This window comes from Hylaeus anthracinus, unplaced genomic scaffold (genome assembly GCF_026225885.1).
Source record: "Hylaeus anthracinus isolate JK02 unplaced genomic scaffold, UHH_iyHylAnth1.0_haploid 4, whole genome shotgun sequence".
In the NCBI taxonomy this organism is placed as follows: domain Eukaryota; kingdom Metazoa; phylum Arthropoda; class Insecta; order Hymenoptera; family Colletidae; genus Hylaeus; species Hylaeus anthracinus.
The window spans coordinates 12,485,756-12,506,981 of NW_026535289.1; the positions used below are offsets into that span (position 1 = coordinate 12,485,756).

The 21,226-nt window shown below is 39.4% G+C and overlaps 1 protein-coding gene across 1 annotated transcript in view; it reads left to right on the forward strand.

Moving 5' to 3' along the window:
- Positions 1 to 21,226, forward strand: part of LOC128894645 (ATP-binding cassette sub-family G member 1) — a 31,254-nt gene that overhangs the window by 3,123 nt on the left and 6,905 nt on the right. The window contains exons 2-4 of the mRNA XM_054156516.1: positions 8,073 to 8,515; positions 18,168 to 18,285; positions 20,853 to 21,048. Coding sequence (XP_054012491.1) covers positions 8,296 to 8,515; positions 18,168 to 18,285; positions 20,853 to 21,048 — 534 coding nt within the window. The 5' untranslated portion in view covers positions 8,073 to 8,295. The remainder of the gene's footprint in view (positions 1 to 8,072; positions 8,516 to 18,167; positions 18,286 to 20,852; positions 21,049 to 21,226) is intronic.

Genomic DNA, 21,226 nt, shown 5'->3' on the forward strand with positions numbered 1-21,226 from the left:
CGTGGCTTGACCATTCGTCCGACTTCGTTTTGCAATTCGAGGCTCTTGACTGTGGCTTTCTGATGACGACCGAGATAAGGAGAAAGGGATAATTGGGCGAATAAATAAATAAACAAGGTGTAATCCCGAGTGGTATCTTTATATCCTTGTCTCGATCATCGTGACTCTAGAAAGCTGGAGCCAAGAGAATTCCACGTGTTGCCAAACAGAGTTGGTCAAATAGTCGACTTGCGGGTTACATAATTGCTCTTCGTTACTTAGACCAGTGCTGCGCGACCTCTCAATAAAACAACACCGACTGACTTCATTCGTAAACGGAGCTTATATCAAAGAAAAGTCGAAGGAAAATATTGCGAAATTATTTGTTTCCAAGTCGTAGTTTCACGTGTGGATCGTTATTCACCGATAAGAAAAATGACTCACGGCCTTTCCGGTGCTGTGGAGCCATGGACAATTAACAATTAAACCAGAACAAAATATTCAACGAGATCAAAAAGTCTTCGTAGGAAACCCGTTTCCGTTCCGGTCTCTCGACCAACCGAAATAGCTTCGGAATCGAAATAGCTTCGCAATCGAAGTTTAACTCGACTTTCGTTTAATTCGGTGTTTTTCAAACCGTTTTTTAATCTAGGGAAATTAATTTGTACGTCTAAGGCCGATCGCACACGGCGCAACCGATTCGAAATTAGTGTTGCACACCTTTTGCGCTCTTTGTTTTACCTACTCCGCTATCTTTGTTTTACCTAGATCCACCACGGTCGTATGCAACTAGTTTCAGAGTGATTTGAAACTGATCGGTTGCGCCGTGTGCGATCGGCCTAATGGAACGAAAAATCGTCGGTTAATTAATGGGTGGAATAGTTTCAATCGCGTAACGATTGTTGATTGCTGGTGTATTGTTGAAAGCATACAGCGATCGATGAGTAGCAACGCAGAGGGAACGTCGATGCTCAAAGCAAACGTCGCGTGAAATTAATAACTGGTCATGCAAAATGAACGATGCACGTGCGGCTCATGTCTCATGCATATGTATCAATCGTGAAATGAATTACCTCTAACAATTTAAAGGATTGCTCATCGTTTCAGCAGCAAAAACTTGTAGATTTAACTTCTTCTTAATTACTGTTGTCGTCGTTCATGTTTTATTATCGAACATTATACTTGTTACGGAATTATAATCGTAAATAGTCCATTAACTCGATCTGAACGTTATTATCAGAGTATAATTGCGTCAGAATGTTTATTTACATAGCAAATTATATCATTTAATAGGTTTTCTTGTCGTGTCTCATAAAAAAAAAATAAAAACATGAAATAAATGTAATTGGAAACGATTATGCAAATTGTTTTTAACGTCTCTTAAGAGTGAAATATTGCAATAATTGCGAGGATGAAATATTAAAATTAAAGAACGAGAGAATTACAAGTGTTTAGATTGCTTTTTTTCTATGTTTCGAGTCTCTTTCTTACGCAAGTTTGTTAAAGACTCGAGAAGGACGAAAAAAAATGAAAGGCGACGATAAATTTTCACGAGTCGACAACGTTCGTCGATCGATATAGGCCGTGGCCACCAGCGTAAATGACCAACTCTAAATAGAAACTCAATGAAAACCGTCGCTAACGACCAACCACTAGACGCGACCTAAAAGACAACAATTAGCGTATCTCTCTATTAACACAAACTGCGAAAATTATGTAAAAGTTTCGAATTTCGTTGCAAGAGCCTGCGATGAAGATCTCGTACACTTTAAATATTGGCTGTGAAAACAGCGTAAAGAAGACTCTCGAGGTGTTTCCAAATATTAAATCTGAGCTCGAGATGAGACGAACGCGCGCTTTACTCGTCGTTGTGTATAATCAGTTCTCCGGCAATTATTGGTGTCGTCTCGAGTGAACATCTCGATAAACTCAGTTCACACCTTTGAAACGCTTAAATGCACGCTGATAATTAACATATCCGTTACGGCACAAACTGATAAGTACAGTTATCGTTTGCTTCTGCGTAACAGAACACGATAATACCTTCGAGTATTGTGCAAAGTAGCATAACTGTGCAACGTTTTTATTTTCACTCCACCGTTCGAATAAAATTCTACCTATGAAACAAACGTTTTCCGCGTCGAGAAAAACTATTACACTGGCGAAAAGAGAAAACCGCGATCGCTCGGAACATTTCGAACGTCGGGGAACAAGCACGCGTCCGTGGCAAAACTTTCTAAAAATGTACACGTTGGACAGGATTTGCTTTCTTCTCCGGAAACAAGGTGAAAGCGATCCCCCATTTGTCTCCTTCCGTTTCGGAAGAACGGAGATCGAGATTCGAATTAATACCCTCGCGAACGACCAACGAAGCGCGGCACGGTACTCGCCTTTCGAGTTTTCGTAATTTCACGACGCTGATTGCAGCCACGCACTTGCAAAATATCGCACATCTGTCGCTTTGCGCAACGGTCTCTCCACGGATGAGAGGCTCGTTCGTTTCTCAACTGTATCGAAAATTCCCTCAACATTCCTCTGTGTTGTTCGAGTACAATTACCCTGATCGAGCGACCATTAAACCGATCGTTGGACTAGCCCCGATATCGAGTTTAATTATACAGATTTCTATGGTACTCACGGCTCGGTAGTGCATGAAGGAACGCGAAACCTTTGATTTCCCCCACTTCTCTTGTCTCAACTCCTAATCAAGTTATCGTGCTTTTTTAGTCGAGAGTATTCTAATCCTCGCCGCCGTTCCTTCGGTAACATCCAAGTCCACGTGAATCTGTTTCTTTAATCGTACTAACAAAATTAGCTTCCTTTCGTTTTGGACGACGAACAGAAATCGACCAACCGTCGATCTCAATTGAATTCGATAACGCGTAACAAACGATGCCGAAGGCCAGACTATGGTTTCTTCGCGACGTTAAAGTTCTACCGCTGCAATCTGTGCCAGAAGACTTATTTAAAAGGAGGGTATTGTATTCAATCGAATCGCGCGTGCACTCTGATTCGCGACAAGGTCGCGTCAGACGACGAAAAAATTGATTGCGACCATAAATTTCAATCCTGTCAGAGTGAAAGCGTATAAACGGACCCGTGTTATTCTCGTTACGCGCAACGTACACCGACCGTTCATATCCTTCGAAGAAATATTTGTAGAAGTCTCACTCGCCCAATGAAATAAATTACCGCGTGCGTTTAATAGATTCGAACAGGTTAAATATACACTACGACGCATAACGATAGCATCGCTACAATTTTCGTGCGTTTTCTAGATTTAATTAATAATTTCTAATTTTTTAATAGCATCACGCGAAAGAGGCTAGAAATATATTATAGCAATGATAAAACGACGAACATAACATTTATTTAAGACAATTAATAATAATACTATAATATTGATACTTCATGGGCGCGCAACTATAGCGTCAATGGAATTATAACATAATAACAATATTAAATTATAACGTAATGATTAAATTATCATTTCAACGAATAAAAGGGAATGATTTAATAATGAGTAGGACCTCCTTTCTTCTCGGTTAACTCAAAAATGCGACTTGGCGCGCTTCCAACTAATTTTTTCAAAATTTCGTAGTTAATTTCGTTCCAGGATCTTAGTACAGCTTCTTTTAACTGCGAAATGCTCGAAAATGGTTGGTTGTGTGCACAAATACGCCGTGCGTCGTATATTTCTTCTGAAATTAATTATTTACGTCGCTTTTTTTCATATTACATCAACTACTTTCTTTGAATTTTTCATTTAAGTTTAAAAAATCTTAATAATATCAGTGATGCTATGGTTATGCACCGCAGTGTATATTAATAGCAATTCTTTCGTCGTATTTATACGACAACTAAAGAAATCACAGGTATCGTTCTTTGAAACGTAAGCTAGCGTTTCGTTTGACTTTTCATTTGCAATTTATAATCGTGTAAACCAGCGAAGACAAAACATGACGCAACGGAATGCGACGATGATACGCTCGAACTTGTTACCGTGAAGTTCATTATTGTTCCCATTCGAAAGACGAGGTGGCAAAAAAATGTCGTTATGAAACAATCTCGGAGACATGCTCGTACCTAAATGAAAAACCAAAACACGAACTGGTTAGCGTTCTTGATGTTATTATTATTCTGGATTCATGTTTTCGTACCCTTTTTCGAAATTGTTTTGTTGTGTTGTATTTTATTGTATTTCATATATTACAACGTGTTGGGTTCATAAATGAGCTGGATGAATCACTTGATAACGAATATATGTTTTATTATTAACGATAGAACGTGATCGTCGATCATAACTCGACTAAACTCATCGCACACGCTCGCCTAGAAACAAAAACGGCTAGCACACACATGCCTCGTACGGAGGCGCGTAGATATTTCGCGACATTTTCAACATAATGTAAATGTATATATGCACTGATAATATGCACAACTATGTGCATATTGCTAATAATCCCGTAGGGGGTTTAATAGCTAAAAAAAAAAAAAAAAAAAAAAAAAAACAACTAGATAGCGATACAAGATTCTCGTTTTAAAACATCCAGTTCGGATCGCCAAAAAACGATGTAAAGTCTCTCGCAGTTGCACGCATCGGTTCCTTTCGAAGTTACAACGACACGAGCTGATTTGTGGGAGCTATCGGAGAACAGGCAAGAGATCGGAGACCTTCGTAAATAAAGATACCGATTAATCATGTCGAGGCAGTGATCTTGAACCGGACATGATTTGATTCTCTCAGGGCCGCGTACCCTGACCTCGCGTCATCGTCATTTTTTTGCAATAGTCTAGGTTCTATCTCTCCGGCGGGGAAACGTTCTAATCGAAAAAATTTCGTTTGTCGATTACCGAGTCCGAAGTTTCGCACTTGCACTCACACGTACATGATTCCTTGTAATCGATGCTCGTTAAATTGTTATCGAGACGCCTATGGATGTTGACGTACATTTATATGTTAAACAACGCATATAATTATGCAAAATGTCCATTCTATTTATTTTCTTATTAAAGAAAACCTTTTATTTTTTATTATACTAAATTTTAATTCGACAAGTATTTTTCTTTCCGAATGTTTGCTTTAATCCGCGGATTAACGAGATTCCCGAATAGAAATCAGGTTTTGTCCCGTTGCCATAACGTCACGCTATACTTTGCCGAAAAAAGACACGGGCGAAAGTCAGGAAATTAATTCGACGAGTCATCTCTCGAGTCGTGTCTTCTCTTTACTTTCCCGAAACATTGCGTCGATCGGATCTACGCGAAATTTCATTCGTACATTGTGAAATGTATCGTTTTGGAATTGAAATTTTGCATTTATATCCGGACGATAAGTAATAGGTACCAACGATATAGCTGACCGCGTAAAATTCACGAATGTTAGAGCGTCAGGGCATAAAATATTTGATAACGGAACTACTAATTATTCATGGCTTTGTTCTTGGCAAATATGGCTACGTTGACCTCCATGGACTCATGAATTTCAAAGAGCATGCCTCTGTATTTATAGACAGCAGTAGTACGGCAAAAAGTAAAGAATAATTTAATGGAAACCTGGCAACGATAGTCGCGACACTTTACTCGCGAAAGGGAGAACTAAATCACCGAACGATCAAATATTCAATTAGAGGCGCGGAATTTTCTTCGAACAGCAAACGACAAATAGAGTCTCTGCGTGACAATTTACTCGCAATCTTCGTTCGAATGGACGACCAATTATTGAATTTGTTCGAATATTTGGTGTTTAGGTAAAAAGTAAATTCACTAATTTATGCTTTCAACAAAAACAGTAATAAACTCTATTAAAATGAAAAAAGAAAAATTATAATCAGCTCTGCTTTCGTCTCACCACGCGTCGTGCTTCTCAAAGCTTACATAAGTATTCACACAGACAAGAGAACAAATAATGAAAAATAACAGTCACTCGTGCTACCATGTTCGAATAGAGATGGCGCTCAATGCAAATGTACATGTCTTAACAGAATTATCGATTCAAATTTATCTTTTATTCGTTATTCGAAATTACCCATCCTTGGCTGACGGAGACGAGTCCATTTGAACCTTAAATTATAAGTTATGAAAGCGATATACACGCGATGAAAGCGTATTACACGCGATTTACGAAGTGTCAATGGCTCGAAAACGATCGCGTCGTACACGATATTTCCACGATATAGGGTTAAAGCAGTGGTCATATTCCCCCTATCAATTGACCCTGGACATTGATTTGTCTACATGGAATTATTGATCGGGGTTGTATCTCTTGTTTTCACTGTCTTCGAACGAATACACAGTAACCGTTGTCGTTTTTCATTTTTAGTATCGGCACCGTCGTTTATCGCACTTTTTCTTCCTTATTCCTCGCGATCGCAATTATTTAAATGATACGACCGATGGGGAATACAATTCCGCGCGTACCGTTTCATTTAATTGGGATTAATAGCACAATGACGCTTTCCCAATGACGCACGTGGCCTTTGCCGTGACGTTTCATCCGTGTAATTTCAGGTGCACGAACACTACGGAGATGTCATCGGATAATTATACAATTATCGATAAATTACGCTCGGTTACAATGTTGTATTATGATGTCTCCACGAGACATTTATTGAGCATGATAAAAACTCGTACAAGGAAACTTGTTTATCAATGTCTGACGTTATTAATACTACTACTGCCGTTGCTGTGCTTATTATTGTTAATACTATTATTCATGATAACTTTACTGTTATCCATGTTAATATTACAAAGAAGTGAAGTTCGTATGGTGGAGATAATGTCAAACCGTTTCTACAAATTGCTTCGAATGAAAATATTAGGTTGTCCCAAAAGTTTCTTTCGCTTTATTAATAAGTAATACATGGACAATATTTCATGTTTTATGTTACATTACTGAATTGTGCACGATTCATTTCGCTCCATTACTGCTGCAACATGAATATCTATGAAATTAGATTGTCTATTTGTATAATACACGACCACATATAATTGAGTGCAACTCGCGAAAGAAACTTTCGGGACAACTCAATTAAATTTAATACGAATAATTCACAGGCAATTATTCTCATAAATCTCGTCCGCGTTTCAGGGACACGTGTTGCACCTTGCACGTGCTTTCCCAACCTTCGTTAGAAGTTTAAGCCGGTTTGGCTACAATTACGACACGCATACCGTCGCAACTGTCTTTATCCCACTTTCGTTGCTGCATAGCCGCCGAGTTCCTGTTTCAAAACGATTTTCAGACACCGTACACTAGTACAATTATTCTTTCGACCAGTTTTCGGCAGACCGAGCTAACAATCGACACCGTGAACTAATTTTCCCCACTGGCAGGCAAACGGACGTTTTTGGATATGGAATCCGAGTTACTATTTCGATGAATCTTGGTAAATCGATTCGGAAAAAAATATTATCACATAAAATGTTCAATCTTGTACCGCAAACTACGAACTTACTCGTAGTTGGCAGCGAATGGGTTAATTTATTGGGTTGTCCAGAAAGTTCGTGGGAATATTTTTAATAAAAATTCAATGGCACATTTGAATTTTCGTATATATTTATTGAATTATATATGTACCATTCTGTTCCACAATTTTTCCACCTTTTAAGGGATGCACCCATGTTATTTGTTTTCAACCACTTCGATATATTCGGACCTGTACCACCTACCAAAAATCGGCACGGACCTTCCGAACGAACAAATGGTATCGGTTAAAAAAATCTCGAAATAAAGCAGATGAAAAATTGGGGAGGCAATCGACTCGCAAGTTTGCCACACTTTGTCTGGTAACGTTCAGGCTGGATCGAAGATCGACAAAGTACAAATTAAAAGGGAAAAGAATGCGTTTCTACATTCGACCGTTAAAAGCAAAAGAAAAAATTGCGACACGTTCTAGACCGTCACCACTGTAAAGTTTCGCAACAAATTGTCAGTTTTTCTAAGTGGGTTGAGACGTTCAACCCCCCACCCCACCCACCGTTCGCTCCGTCGGATGCTGAACGAACAGCACGCAAGACCTTATTCCTAAACTCGTCGCGCACGCAACGTAAATTCTCTCCGATTGCTACATTATTTTGTTCTCCTGTTTCAGAGAGGGACGGGCGTCGGATAATTATGCGAGATTTATAGTCGTCTGGACAGTGAACTTGCGCGGTTACACGTGAGGCGGAGGAAGGAGGGTTCGAAAGGAGGAGTCATCGGGTGCTAGACATGCGTCTTCAGACGTGAATCGCGGTCAGAACGAAAACACCGTTTTATCCGTGAACAGACGACAACCGTGGAGCGAAACGTCGGTGGAATCGTCGTACCAAAGGATGACTAGCTCGGCGCATTGCTCCCCGTCGCGATCGTCGCTCAGCTGTTGTCAAATTGACCACAGCAGCCACGATGACGTCCACAGCGTGGCGATCGCCGCCAAAGACGACTACTTCTTTCAAGAGAAGCACTCGTTCCCCAAGAGGCCCGAGTTGGATCTCTCGTTCCGCGATATCCGGTACGCGGTCAGAGAATGGAGCCTTCGATCCATCAGACCTGGTGAGTCCACGATAACGATCGCCGTTTCCCGCTGATTCGATCGATTTTGCGTCTCTGTACCGGAGTGTCACTTGGACAGAAGGATTTGTTTAGCTCGTGCTGATAGTTACCTCTCTGCAGTTCTTGACGAGGACTTCTACAAACGCGGAACCATGAATCTGCTCTTAAGATAGGGAAAGATCGTAGAACGAAATGGTTCCGTGAAAGAAAAAATTTGTTGGATTATGGGTGGAAGCAATGAATGAAATACTATAGTTTTATTAAATTACTTCGAATTTTATACCGTCACTAGATGCATAAAATGCGCTCGGTTTTGCGTCTCGATACTGGAATATTAGTTGGTCAGAAAGATTCGTTTGGAACAGACGTGCTCTTCCGTGTGTTGCTAATAAAGTTTGTAAAGACAAGATAAATAAAAGACTAACTCGTTTTATTCCACCGCCTATATTCCAATAATCGGACTAAATACAATATTTAGATTCAATTAAATCAACAGAATTCGTGGTCGCTTGCATAGTCGAAGAATATTGAAAAATGATACGAGAAAAGGTTCTGCCAATGTTTAAAGGTACTCTGTATATAAGGTGGTCCACGCAATTGTTTCAAGTCATAACTCCGTTATTATTGCATTTACGAAAAGGTGTCAAAGTAGAAAGATAAATGGTTCGAAGAGCGCTACATCTATAGGACTATATCTATTAACAATTGCATGTACACTGAAGCATCTAAACAAAATTTAAAGTCCTATAGATGTAGTACTCTTCGAACCATTTGTCTTTCTACTTTGGCACCTTTTCGTAAATGCAATCATAACGGAGTTATGGCTTGAATAATTGCGTAGACCACCCTGTATATACGCGCGATGAGTGAATACTTGAGATGGGAAAAGTAAAAGTATAACCGGAATTGAAAACCGGATCCTCTGTCAGGTATACCGCATGGGTTTGCTATTCCTTTCATTTAAAAAGGCTCGTATGCATACATTCAGCTCTTTAGAAAATCTAACAAGTCGACCGTCGACGTTCTCGAACATCGATTTACTCGTGGTTCGATAAATATAGTTCAATTAAAAAATTAGGTATACCGTGACGATCGCTATTTCCACCGAGAATCATTAACCTCTCGGTTCGTGTCGATGATAGCTCGAGGTCAATGTTTTACGCGTTCAAAGCGAAGGTTACGGTATGCTAAGGAATTATATAAATAAGCAACCAAACGGTTTCCTTGAAACTCTTTCCTGCTCGAATACTTGCAACGAGGAAGTTTTCATTTTCATTGCGCGCAAGGAATTTTCAGGAAATATGAAACCTTCGCGCTGTTGCGGTCAATTAGTGGGATTCTCCCCGGGGAATAACTGGTTTCTCCACAAAAATCTTCAATTGAGTCTTCCAGGTCACTCGCAGACTCTCGTTGACAATTAATCGAGCAGGTTAACATAGTCTGCCTCGATATACCCAATATTCCAATATTGGAATATCGGAACGACTATTTCACAAATAGAGTCACAAACTTTCCGTAGATTTATCGTTTAATTTTTCATCCTTCTACGTGAAAGAACGTTCGTCTTCAAGTGGCGCGTGACTCGTGACCAATGAATGTAAATTAACCTCAGGCGATGACTGTGAGCACATGGTTCAGCTGTCTCCTTTTACAAGCAGTGCCAGTTCCAATCGAGGTTCTGACACGTCAAGTCCATCCATAGACTATTTTTAGATGATCTCAAAATCTATGACTTTCGCTAGATTCCCCTCTCTTCTAAACTAATATCATCCATATTGTGCTCCACTGTTAGCTGTGCAACGTACATACAAGACTCACGCGATATTAGACAAGCTCGCTAATCGTTAGACCGCGGATCGTTATGCATTTGTAGGAGATTTGAATGTGCAAGAACCTACAAAATGCAAACAATATGCAAGAATACAAAAAAGATTGAAAGTAAAGTTCATGTTACAACATTTGCATCGTAATAATAATTTGAACTAATATAATTGCACATAATTAAAATAGCACTCATATGTTACAATTGGACTGCGACTTACAATCTGAATGCACAAGAAATTACGAAATGCAAACAATATGCGAGAATATTAAAAGGATTGAAAGTAAAGTTCGTGTTATAATATTTGCCGAATAAAATAAATTCTTATTAAGGTTCAATTTTTGTAGGCACGTTCGCGAACATTTTATTTTGCGTAAAGATCCGCGGGCTATTAACAATTAATATATACACGATATTTTATGTTTTATGTTACATTACTGAATTGTGTACGATTCATTTGGCTTCATTACTGTCACAGCATCAATGTCTAAGAAATTAGATTGTCTATTTATAGAAACACTGGCACGGAAAATAATTGAATGCAACTCGCGAAAGAAAGTTTTGAAACGACCTAATAGTTTAGCGTAAAAACAGCGGAGGAAGATTATTTTGAAACGTGTGCCTATTTTGCTACGTTTTCGAATGACGGTAATTTTTGTAGAAAACGATTGGAAGGACTGTTGCGTACGTGCGAACTTGGTCGTAGCACTTGCACGTGTCACGGGAAAAACGTTAACAGTGCCATTGTCTCGCGATGTAACATATTTACGAGTAGAGCGACTGTGCGTCCGTTGGTCATTTACTATATAGCGCGATGATTAACTTCATTCCCGTGCAGACGTACGAGAATAAAATATTGCGCGTAGAACTCGCCGCTGTAGTATTACTATTTCTATTATTATCGTTGATGTGGCGAACGTAAAAAGTTTTGAAAATATCCAGAACAAAGTTCTCGTATGGATGAAGATGCGACTCTCGTTCATCGAGAAAGCTTTAATTAATTAACGACGAAATTAGTCTCGCGATTCGAAGAGACGTAAATTAACGCTCGTGATAAAATACTATCGCGCCTGTGATTGGTCGTTAAAAAAAAAAAAAAAATAAAAGAATAGCCAGAGTGTAAAGAAATCATAATCAAAAATTTACGTAACGTAGAATGCGAATAACCGTTGATAACCGACTGACGTTTCGCACGCAATTAATAGGTCGTAAGGTGACGAACGAGCGTAGATAACGCGACAGAACAATGTTTAATTCGAATCGATCGTTCGCTTTCATCCATTGTTTTTAAAGTGATGGACAGCGAGTCTTTAAAGAAACGCATCGTAAGATTTATTGCGACAATGTCGGGCGAATAATAAAAAAAACTTGATTAACGTTTTAGTTTGCAGGCTAGGATCGTTAAGAGGATTCCTATATTTAGACAAAAATAGCCGGTTCCAGAGCCGGTTTTGCGTTTCATTTTTCTGTTCGTATCCGTTTGTATGCAAAACAATGCGTTCCCTAAATTTGAAGTTATTCTATCCCCTGCCTCATGAATATTTATCGCCAAAAGGCATCTTGAACTGGTTTTTTCGTCCGGGCGCATTCGGTGCAGAACATTTGGAAATGTTTTCACGGGAATGGAAATTTATTAAAAAACGTCCAAGATATCAGAAGACTGGATTCCCGAGTACGATCACTATTTACGAATGTATAAAGTCTAACGATCCAAGGACATTTACGCGTCGCCAAGTAAATACGCTATCGCTCCAGCGCCTTGTCGATACTTGTATTGCTAAATTTTGTCTACAAATTATCCAGATATTATCTACAAACTTTTTCGATCTGTGCTACAAAACAGTAGCGAAAGATCGAGGGGATTGAGATCGTTCTAGATGAAGAAAATATTTTCGGAAATAAAGGCGCGTTAAACACATCCCGAGTGCGATAACGTTTACGCCAAATCGTTTAGATGCGCGCTCACGATTTCGAAATGGTTCTTTTCCGTTCAATCGCGTGCACTGTTTTCGCCAGCTTCTAACGGAGACCTCTTCTCAAAACGCCCGACCACTTTCTCCGTTGAAAACTTTCTTTGCTGCTCGCAGGACCACTCTCCGCCAGCTTTCTCCCGACGTTAACGTGTGACATTTTAATACACGAACAAAATGGGACGATTCCGTCTCGCGACGAAATTTGCTCCGCGCAGTTTTGTCGAGCACTGACCTATCGCTAAACCACGCAACCTTTTAAGAAAGTCAATGCCACCGTAGGAGAACGTTCCATCGATCGTGCATCGACGGTCTTACACGGAGCGAACGGTAACGGATGTCCCGAATCTTAAGGGGGTCCACCTGTGCAAGATTTTCAATAAATCAAACATTTTTTTTCTACATATTTATCATCTAGGAGACGTTACAATGACTGTCGCAGAAGCATTTTATAAAATTCTGCTTAGTTCATTATTTTTCGAACCCCGAACGTGCCCGGCTCAGCGTCGTACTACTTTCGCAACGAAACTTTTTAAACGCGTTTTTCTCGAAAGAGTAGATTCCTACGATGTCGCCTGCGTACACTTCCGTGACGGTATTCTCTCAAATTGATTAATTACGCTTGTATACTTTTTCTCATGCGACTGTCGTTAAGCAACACGTGAGTTTAGTCGGTCGCATCCGTTCTCGGTAATTTCTTGTACTATATTCATGGCCCAACAAAAGAAGAAATACGTCACCTCGACTGATCTGTCGGTTTTTTGACGAACCTGTTTTTCCTCTTTTTATTTAATAAGCTTAACGTCGCATCAACATCATGGGTTATTAGCGACTTACAGAAACAGTACAGAGTTATTACATTTTGTTAAAGAACTCGATAGTCTTGGAGAATTCTACTAAGGTGTCCTGGTATTTGAAAGAATAGTTGGCTTCACTGATACTATTATGGATGTTTAACTTCCTCCTGATTTCGTTGTATTTGGGGCAGTGAAGGACGATATGGTTAATAGTGATTTTGGGTGTTACATTCGTCACACTTTAATGATCGGCTTCTGTTGAGTAGGTGCGAGCGAGTAAACTTGCTGTGGCCACTTCTGATTCGTGTTATTGCCGTTTGCTGCCTTCGGTTGAATTTTCGATTCGTTTGTAAAACAAAAAAACTTCCTATAGCTTTATGAACCGTGCTAGCTCTATATGTTCTCCATTTTGCAGTCCAACACTGCCTTAATAATGTTTCTAAGTGTTTAACGATGTCCGAGTAGTCGAACCTCTTTGATCGTCTACTTTTCACTGAACCGAATACGAAGCATCGAGAGAGAATTCAACCGAGAGTTCGAAGCGAGCAATTCGTGATTCCAAAAAGGACCTCGTAATGTAACGTTGGTGCCGATCCGTACAATTCGTACCGAGCAGTTACATTACAAGCGTTCTGTTGCAAGTCAGTCGCCGCCTTGATACCTCGCACGTTACGAGGAATTACTTCGAATCTTATTCCGTACTCGACGCGTAAAAGGCGCTCGGTGTCGTCACGCATGGGCGCCGTCGTGTCGTCACGTATTTACCGACCTCCAAACGGAAGCGGAATAACATTATTCCAAATGCGGGCAGACGTTCGCGAGTAACGGCCACGACATTTTGCTCAAATGTTTGGACGATAATCGCGTTTAGAATCGCGCCGTTTCATAACTCGATCGGATACCTCGATGTGAATTTATTACGCGTGCAAGCGTTTAGAATGAAGCCTGAATTGAAATTGATTGATCAAACACGATTACAAGCTCGAATACATGTCCATGAAAAGACGTTACTCGCGAGTCAAAAATTAAGAGGAAATACGCGCAGCTTGTTTACCCATAAATCACATCTTAATTACGAAGGGTTGCGAAACTTCGTTGCACAGCTCCGCGGCGAGACATTATCGACAAATACAGTATCGATGACTTATGCTTCTTTGTTACCATTCTATTCAAACGCAGAGACGAATCGGATGTTTACATTTTGCGTACAATGTCTGACAACGTTAAAGTATCATCGATATTTTGTCGATTTTCTCTTTTTCGGAACTTTCGGTGCGCCGTAACGAACGAAATCTGCATATCTGTTGAGGCACTCGCGTGCAAGCGCCCTCGACGAATCCGCGCGATGCTTGACACTGAAACTCGACTACAACCGGCCTTAGAATCTCATTTTTTTTTTTTTTTGCCTCGACATTTAGTCGCAAGTTCGTCGCACGAAATACGAACGTAGTCCGCGAAGGAACGAGTAGCTCGACGAATTGAAATTTATTAGAACGTCCCGAACGCGAAGACGCGCGAACCGAGAGTCTTACTCGCGGCGGCGACGTTCGCCTAACATAAAACTTGTTTCGTGTACAATTTCGCGTATTAAGCGAGTCCGATAAGAGCTCGCTTTCTCGTGCGTAATAGATATTATATTCGACGTACTCCTCAAATTGCTTGTAACGCAGACCAGGCACAAACAAACTTGACCCGATTCACCTCAAACACGAAGCGCGTTTCGACCTCAAACGGACGGAATGCAATTGACGTAAACCGATTCAGGAACTTTCCATGGTATACGTGTACGAGATTCAATGATAAAATACTTGAAATTTTATCGTTGGTAATTAACGCAATTAGATAGTCGAGGGTTTGAACGGCATTCGAATCGTGCAGAATCGAAAAGTACAGAAATTAATTCTTCAACTTTGCATTTGATTGTGACACATCGAAGTATTATTTTACAAAAAATTACACAGCTGAAATATGTACGTCTACGAGGCATGCGAGTGTTTTGAAGGAGAGTCGAACGAATGAAAAAAGGGGGATAATAACACGGGAACTAAAACGTTAAGGACGATCTTTGTTGTATAACGCTATAAGTCTCCGAGTTGCAGGTGTTCGCTACCAAGAAACGACGGTCGAGCATTTTTCGCGGTAATTTCGGTTTTACACGGTGAAGTATATGTCATATTCATGTACTTCGTTCCATCGAGCAATTATTCAAGCGAGTTTGTATTCGTTCAACGTGGAACGCGATGGGATTGTGTAATTCAGATTCGATTTTTTATTAACCCCTTCGCCTCTCGTGATCTCATTTTCGTTGGCAATCAATTTCAGATAATTTATATTATTATTACTGAACTAGTAGAAATATCGACGATCTCTGGTGGTATACCGATAGTTCAAGAACGATCCTGGATAAATGTCTTTTTGTCCTATGGGACTTTGACGCATTAGGATCAGCTTCTTCTACATAGAAACGTAATAATGGACTTTTTGTGGGCGTTCGGAACAACCTGTAATCGCGGTTAGGGTTGACAGCGACATTGTAGTTGAATCTCCTCTCTTTAGACGTACAGTGGGTGTAGAAATTTGCTAGAAATTTGTAGAATTTTCCAAACAAACTTTTGTGCGAAATTGTAGTTTCTTAACTTCTTCTTTTGTATTCAATGTTTTTTTTTACATATCCTCGGAAATCTCTCAGACAGATATAGTCCAAGCAACATTTACTTGTTACTGTAATTTGTGAAATTAACAAAAAAATGTGAAAAATGGGTAAAAGTACGTATCCGTACTTCGTACGAATTAAAAAAAAAATCAAATTTCCAGTAAAGTACTTTTAAAAACGGCTCTGATAGGGAATTGAAGAATATCCCACTTTGAATAATTAATGATTTAGTTAATTTAACGCTCAGAAGAGTTGCAATAATTATAGAATCAAAAGGATATCCCACGAAGGAAGTATGTATTGTATACTTGTAAATTAATGTAAATTTCTTTTTTTTTTTTTTTTTTTTTTTTAATCAAGTTTTAAAAATCAAACAGTTGTGCGAATACTTATTGCTTAAAAATTTCTATCGATTAATTTGTTTTTGTTAATTTCGCAACTTATATAAATAGCTATTTTCTTTTCGTACTTTATCTATACTAGAGATTTCCGAGAATATGTAGAATGTCATTGTTTCTAAAAAAATAAGTTAATAAACTACAATTTTACATAGTTTTTTTTTGAAAATTGATCGGTGTACGAATACTTTCTAGACCCACTGTAGATATCGGTGCAAAATTCAGCTCGATTATCTCGTACATGTTTGCGTGACGTGACGTGAGAGTAAATTTTTTAACGCATCGAGAAATGAAAATAAGTTAAGCGAATCGAAACGAAAAGCGAACAAAATAAAAAAAAAAGCGAAATAAATGGAAAAAAAAAATGAAGCGTGGTAAAGTTACGTAAAATAACAAAGTGATAATTCGCGTCGTGTCTCTGTTGATAAATTCCGCACATGAACGCGATCGCGTATCAAAGCTCGCGCGACGTGTCGACACTTTATCGGGATGACAGCTTAGAATACAAATGGTGATCAACCGATGACTAATACACAGATTTCCAGCATCTGGACTAAATAGTCACCTCGCGTTATTATCTGGAAACTCGGGTTTTTTTCTTTCTTTACTCTAATCACGACGGCTTACGTCATAGTTAGCGCCGGATTAATAATATTCAGTTTTCAGTCGAGAACTTCATTCGATGACAAGTAATACGACGATGGAGGTATAATTTCAATATAGAATATTATACATACGAATCAATTATTGCGCACAGGCTGATATAGGAGACGGAGTATTTTATACATAGTTGCTAACAACTCATGCGGAATGAACATCGTTGGTGTTATCAATCTGTACCTTCGATTTACATGCAATGAATTTAACATGAACATGAATTTAATAAGCATGGACAACTGCTTCGTTTGATTTTTACATGCTGATATTAAAGAAAGAAAAAAACTTGTTTCTTTGTAACAAGTAGGCGAGAAGGCTGGAAGTATATTTAAATGAATTTTTTCCATTTATAATCGTACCGGTTGTAACAAATACCCAACAGATTATCATAAATTACCGTTATTCGCATAAGATCGCGGAGGTGGAATCGTAATGAGATTTTTACCCAAAGACGGATCAGAACTTTTCACTGGGGACCTAAAACAATTCATTCCAAAATTGAGACGACGAAAGTAAATTTCGTTTGCATTTGCGAATTAAATATGTTGTACAATCGAACGCCACGACGAATGTTAAATTACATTAGGCTGTCTGGAAAGTCCATGCCGTTGAAAACAAATAAAATGTGTACATTCCTTAAGAGGTTGTAGAGCAAAATGGCACATGTACGTATAATTCAATAAATATACATCGAAATTCAAATATGCCTCTGAATTTTCCTTAAAAATAGGCACGAAGTTTCCGGACAACCCAATATTTAATCTTCGACAGTCTCGAAACGAAACTTGAACTCGGTAGAAGTTGTCAGGTGCTTTAGTCTGGCAGCCAACGTGTCAAGTCACCCGTAAACCAGTCCCTAATACTGGGTTACGTCGCGAACAAATTCTGTCGTCGTGGAAACTTCCATTTTTACGTACTCTTGAAACCAACCGCACAATGGACAATGGTTACCGCGGAGACGACGCGTGTCGGTCAGGATACGTTCCAGCATACGAATCGTTGTTACGCTGTCTGGGAATAAAGATAAGTACCGTGGACACATTCGCTTGTCGATATCGTTTATTCCTCGCTTGCCAGCGATGTGTTGCTAATTTTATGTACGTTACAAAGCGGGAGGCAGCAGGCGAGGAAATTATTTACGGAAATCGGTACGAATGTATTAAAAGAAACGCGTGTAATAGCGTTTACGTGATGGAAAAATAAATTTCACCGAGAATATGTACTTCTTTGTTACATGCACAGAGTCAAGCTCGCAGCAAGGTTACGATGGAAAAAGAATGCGAAATGGTAGAAGTTAGGAAAGATACGAGACGATATTTTTTTGTTAACTAAGCAATTTCGCTTTCTCGTTGCAGAACACAAAGAAATTCTCCATGGCGTCAGCGGGGAGTTCAAAGCTGGCGAGCTGGTGGCTATCATGGGCCCCTCGGGTGCTGGAAAATCGACGTTGTTGAACGTTTTGGCTGGTTACACGTAAGTATTTTACGTATGTATTTAAATATATGAGACTTTCTTCGAGGGCCAAGTATTCGCGCCAATGCGAATCGAAAAGTCCTTCGAACAAGGTCCCAATTTATTCCTAGCGGTCTAGTGGCCGTATTTCGTTGCAGTCGCTGTATTTCGTTTTCATTCATTTTCATTGATACCGTCTTGTTGGAATATTTACTAAACAGCAGCATGCCATTTGACTACAAAAATAAACGTACTGAAAATAAATGTACTGAAAATAAATGTACAACGTTATATTTCGATTTCATTAATTTTATATGTACAACGGTGTATTTCGTTTTCATTCATTTTCATTGATACCGTCTTGTTGGAATATTTACTAAACAGCAGCATGCCATTTTACTACAAAAATAAATGTACTGAAAATAAATGTACTGAAAATAAATGTACAACGTTATATTTCGATTTCATTAATTTTATATGTACAACGGTGTATTTCGTTTTCATTAATTTTCATTGATACTCTCTTGTTGGAATATTTACTAAACAGCAGCATGCCATTTTACTACAAAAATAAATGTACTGAAAATAAATGTACAACGTTATATTTCGATTTCATTAATTTTATATGTACAACGGTGTATTTCGTTTTCATTAATTTTCATTGATACTGTCTTGTTGGAATATTTACTGAACAGCAGCATGCCATTTTACTACAAAAATAAATGTACTGAAAATGTATGTACAACGTTATATCTGTCATTGTTGAAAACTACGGTGTATAAAGCTAGAAATTCTTTCTGCGGTTCTTCTGTTAACCGTTTCCTTTTAATATCAGTGAATCTCGCGGAGCTCCTCATTCAGAAAAGATCACAGTTTGTTCCTGGCAATTTAGTGAATAAAGCTACAGTTAATCTACAAATTCAGTATTTTATGATTCACTTGTACTCCATTTCCAATGTATCTTTACTGTATTCGAGACGCTTGTCGATAGTCAGCGCTCTGTTCTGTTTCATCATCGATTCAGTCATCGCGCGGTTACTATTAAAAACTCGCCAAACACTTCATTATTCATACGTATTCCAATCATAACGCCCGTGCAATATCGATAAAGCGACGCACGACACGTTTAAAAGCGCTACGATCGCGCTGCCATTGTACCTGAGCGAAGCAACAACCTTTTAGTCACCGAAAAGTGGGTCGGTACTCTTGAGATTTGCGAACTTTACGCGTATCGATTCCTTTTGTTTTCGACGATAATTTGGATGTTCATTGCGTGGAGCTGTTTATTCTATAGGGGAAGCTTTTCATTCTCGAGATAAACGCGTAACAATTTATCGGAGAAATGTTATTTTACGAACAACGGATGCAACGTTGATAATTAATTCGACTCTTTTCATTTTTAAAAACGCTCTTCCAATATGCCGCCAAGGGACAATCCCTTGGTTTCTCTGGTATCCCTGGTTTGTCACGGCCGTGACTACAACTCGTGACCATTCCACGACCATTCCATGACCAGACTGCGATCGTGAATCGAGTCTTAAAAATGTATTCAAGACGCATAGTTAAGAAAAACAAGGAAGTACCTTGAAACAGAGGTTCCTAACCCCGAGGTCCACGGACCTCCAACGAGACCGAATTAGCTTTTCAATTTGGAAATTCACTGTCCCTCGACCATTGATCGTGTTCAAATTTGACAATAATTATCTCCGAATCGACTCGCACTACTGTTCAACAGTAAATATCCGCCTAGACCTAATCCAGCAGCACGATTCGTATCTGTCGGTTGAGTAGCTTCCAAACCGTGCCGAATGAATCGACACTCGACGAAGTACGATAGTAAATACGTATGTATATCACGACGCAGCTGGTAAAATTTATTCGCATAAAGTAGCGAAGTTGTGTGTCGGGATGAGTACGTGGCACGGAGCTTTCCGTCAGCAATTCTAGACAATTTTTCTAAGGATTTACGTTTGCGTCTTACGTGGAAACTAGTCGACGCGTCAGGAACGATACGTGCCGCCCATAAATATCTTCCATCCATAATTCCCAGGAGGAATGCCAGCAAAAGCGTTTCTAAATACTCGATATATTTCATTCTCTGTCAACGAAAATAAAGAATGGATTTCTTATCGCTGTCGTTTATGATCCAGCATTATAAATTCCTACGCCGCGTCAGTGTATTTTCCTGCCGATTGCGAAGCAAATTCGCTGAAACAGCAATGTTCGCTTCCGCTAAATGTTATCGTCGCGGGGCCTGGTAATCTTCGAGATACATCGACGATGATTTCCTGAAAGAAACTATACGTCAGAGATACTTTACAAGCTTCGGAAATAATTTGAAATAGTTTATTACGTTATTCGTACATCATTAAAGGTGAGCAAAACTCTTATTTAGGTGCAACTGTCTTTTTGTTACGAGTAATGTCGTGATACATGTAATTATCTGAATGTCGTGGCATACAGACACTTAAAGATCAATCGTCGACATTTAAAACTTTTTCTTTAATTCAAACCTTTTCTCGTAATTATACTTTGACGAAGAAGAACGACAACGTCATTCTAACGAATCCGTCGAATTCGTGTTTCAGAGTGAAGGGTGTCCAAGGGAAGATCATGGTGAACGGTAAGGTACGAGTGCCGTACAGCGAGAGATGGAAAAGAACGTCGTGTTACATACAGCAAGAAGCCTTAATGAGAACGAGAATCACAGTGGGAGAAGCCATGACAATAGCCGCTCATTTGAAGCTCGGTTACACGATCAGTTCGGCCTACAAACACACTCAAGTTAGTAGTTAATTATTTACTTTACTTGGCTGTGAAGAGTATTTACGGATTTTCTGATCCTTTGACGCGTTCACGCCGGCGATGCTCTATTTCTGTTTCTCGCCATGGGGCGGCGCAGTGGTGCACGCCATTTGATTGACACGCGAGAGTGAGCCACCGGTGGTACACGCCGTCCGAT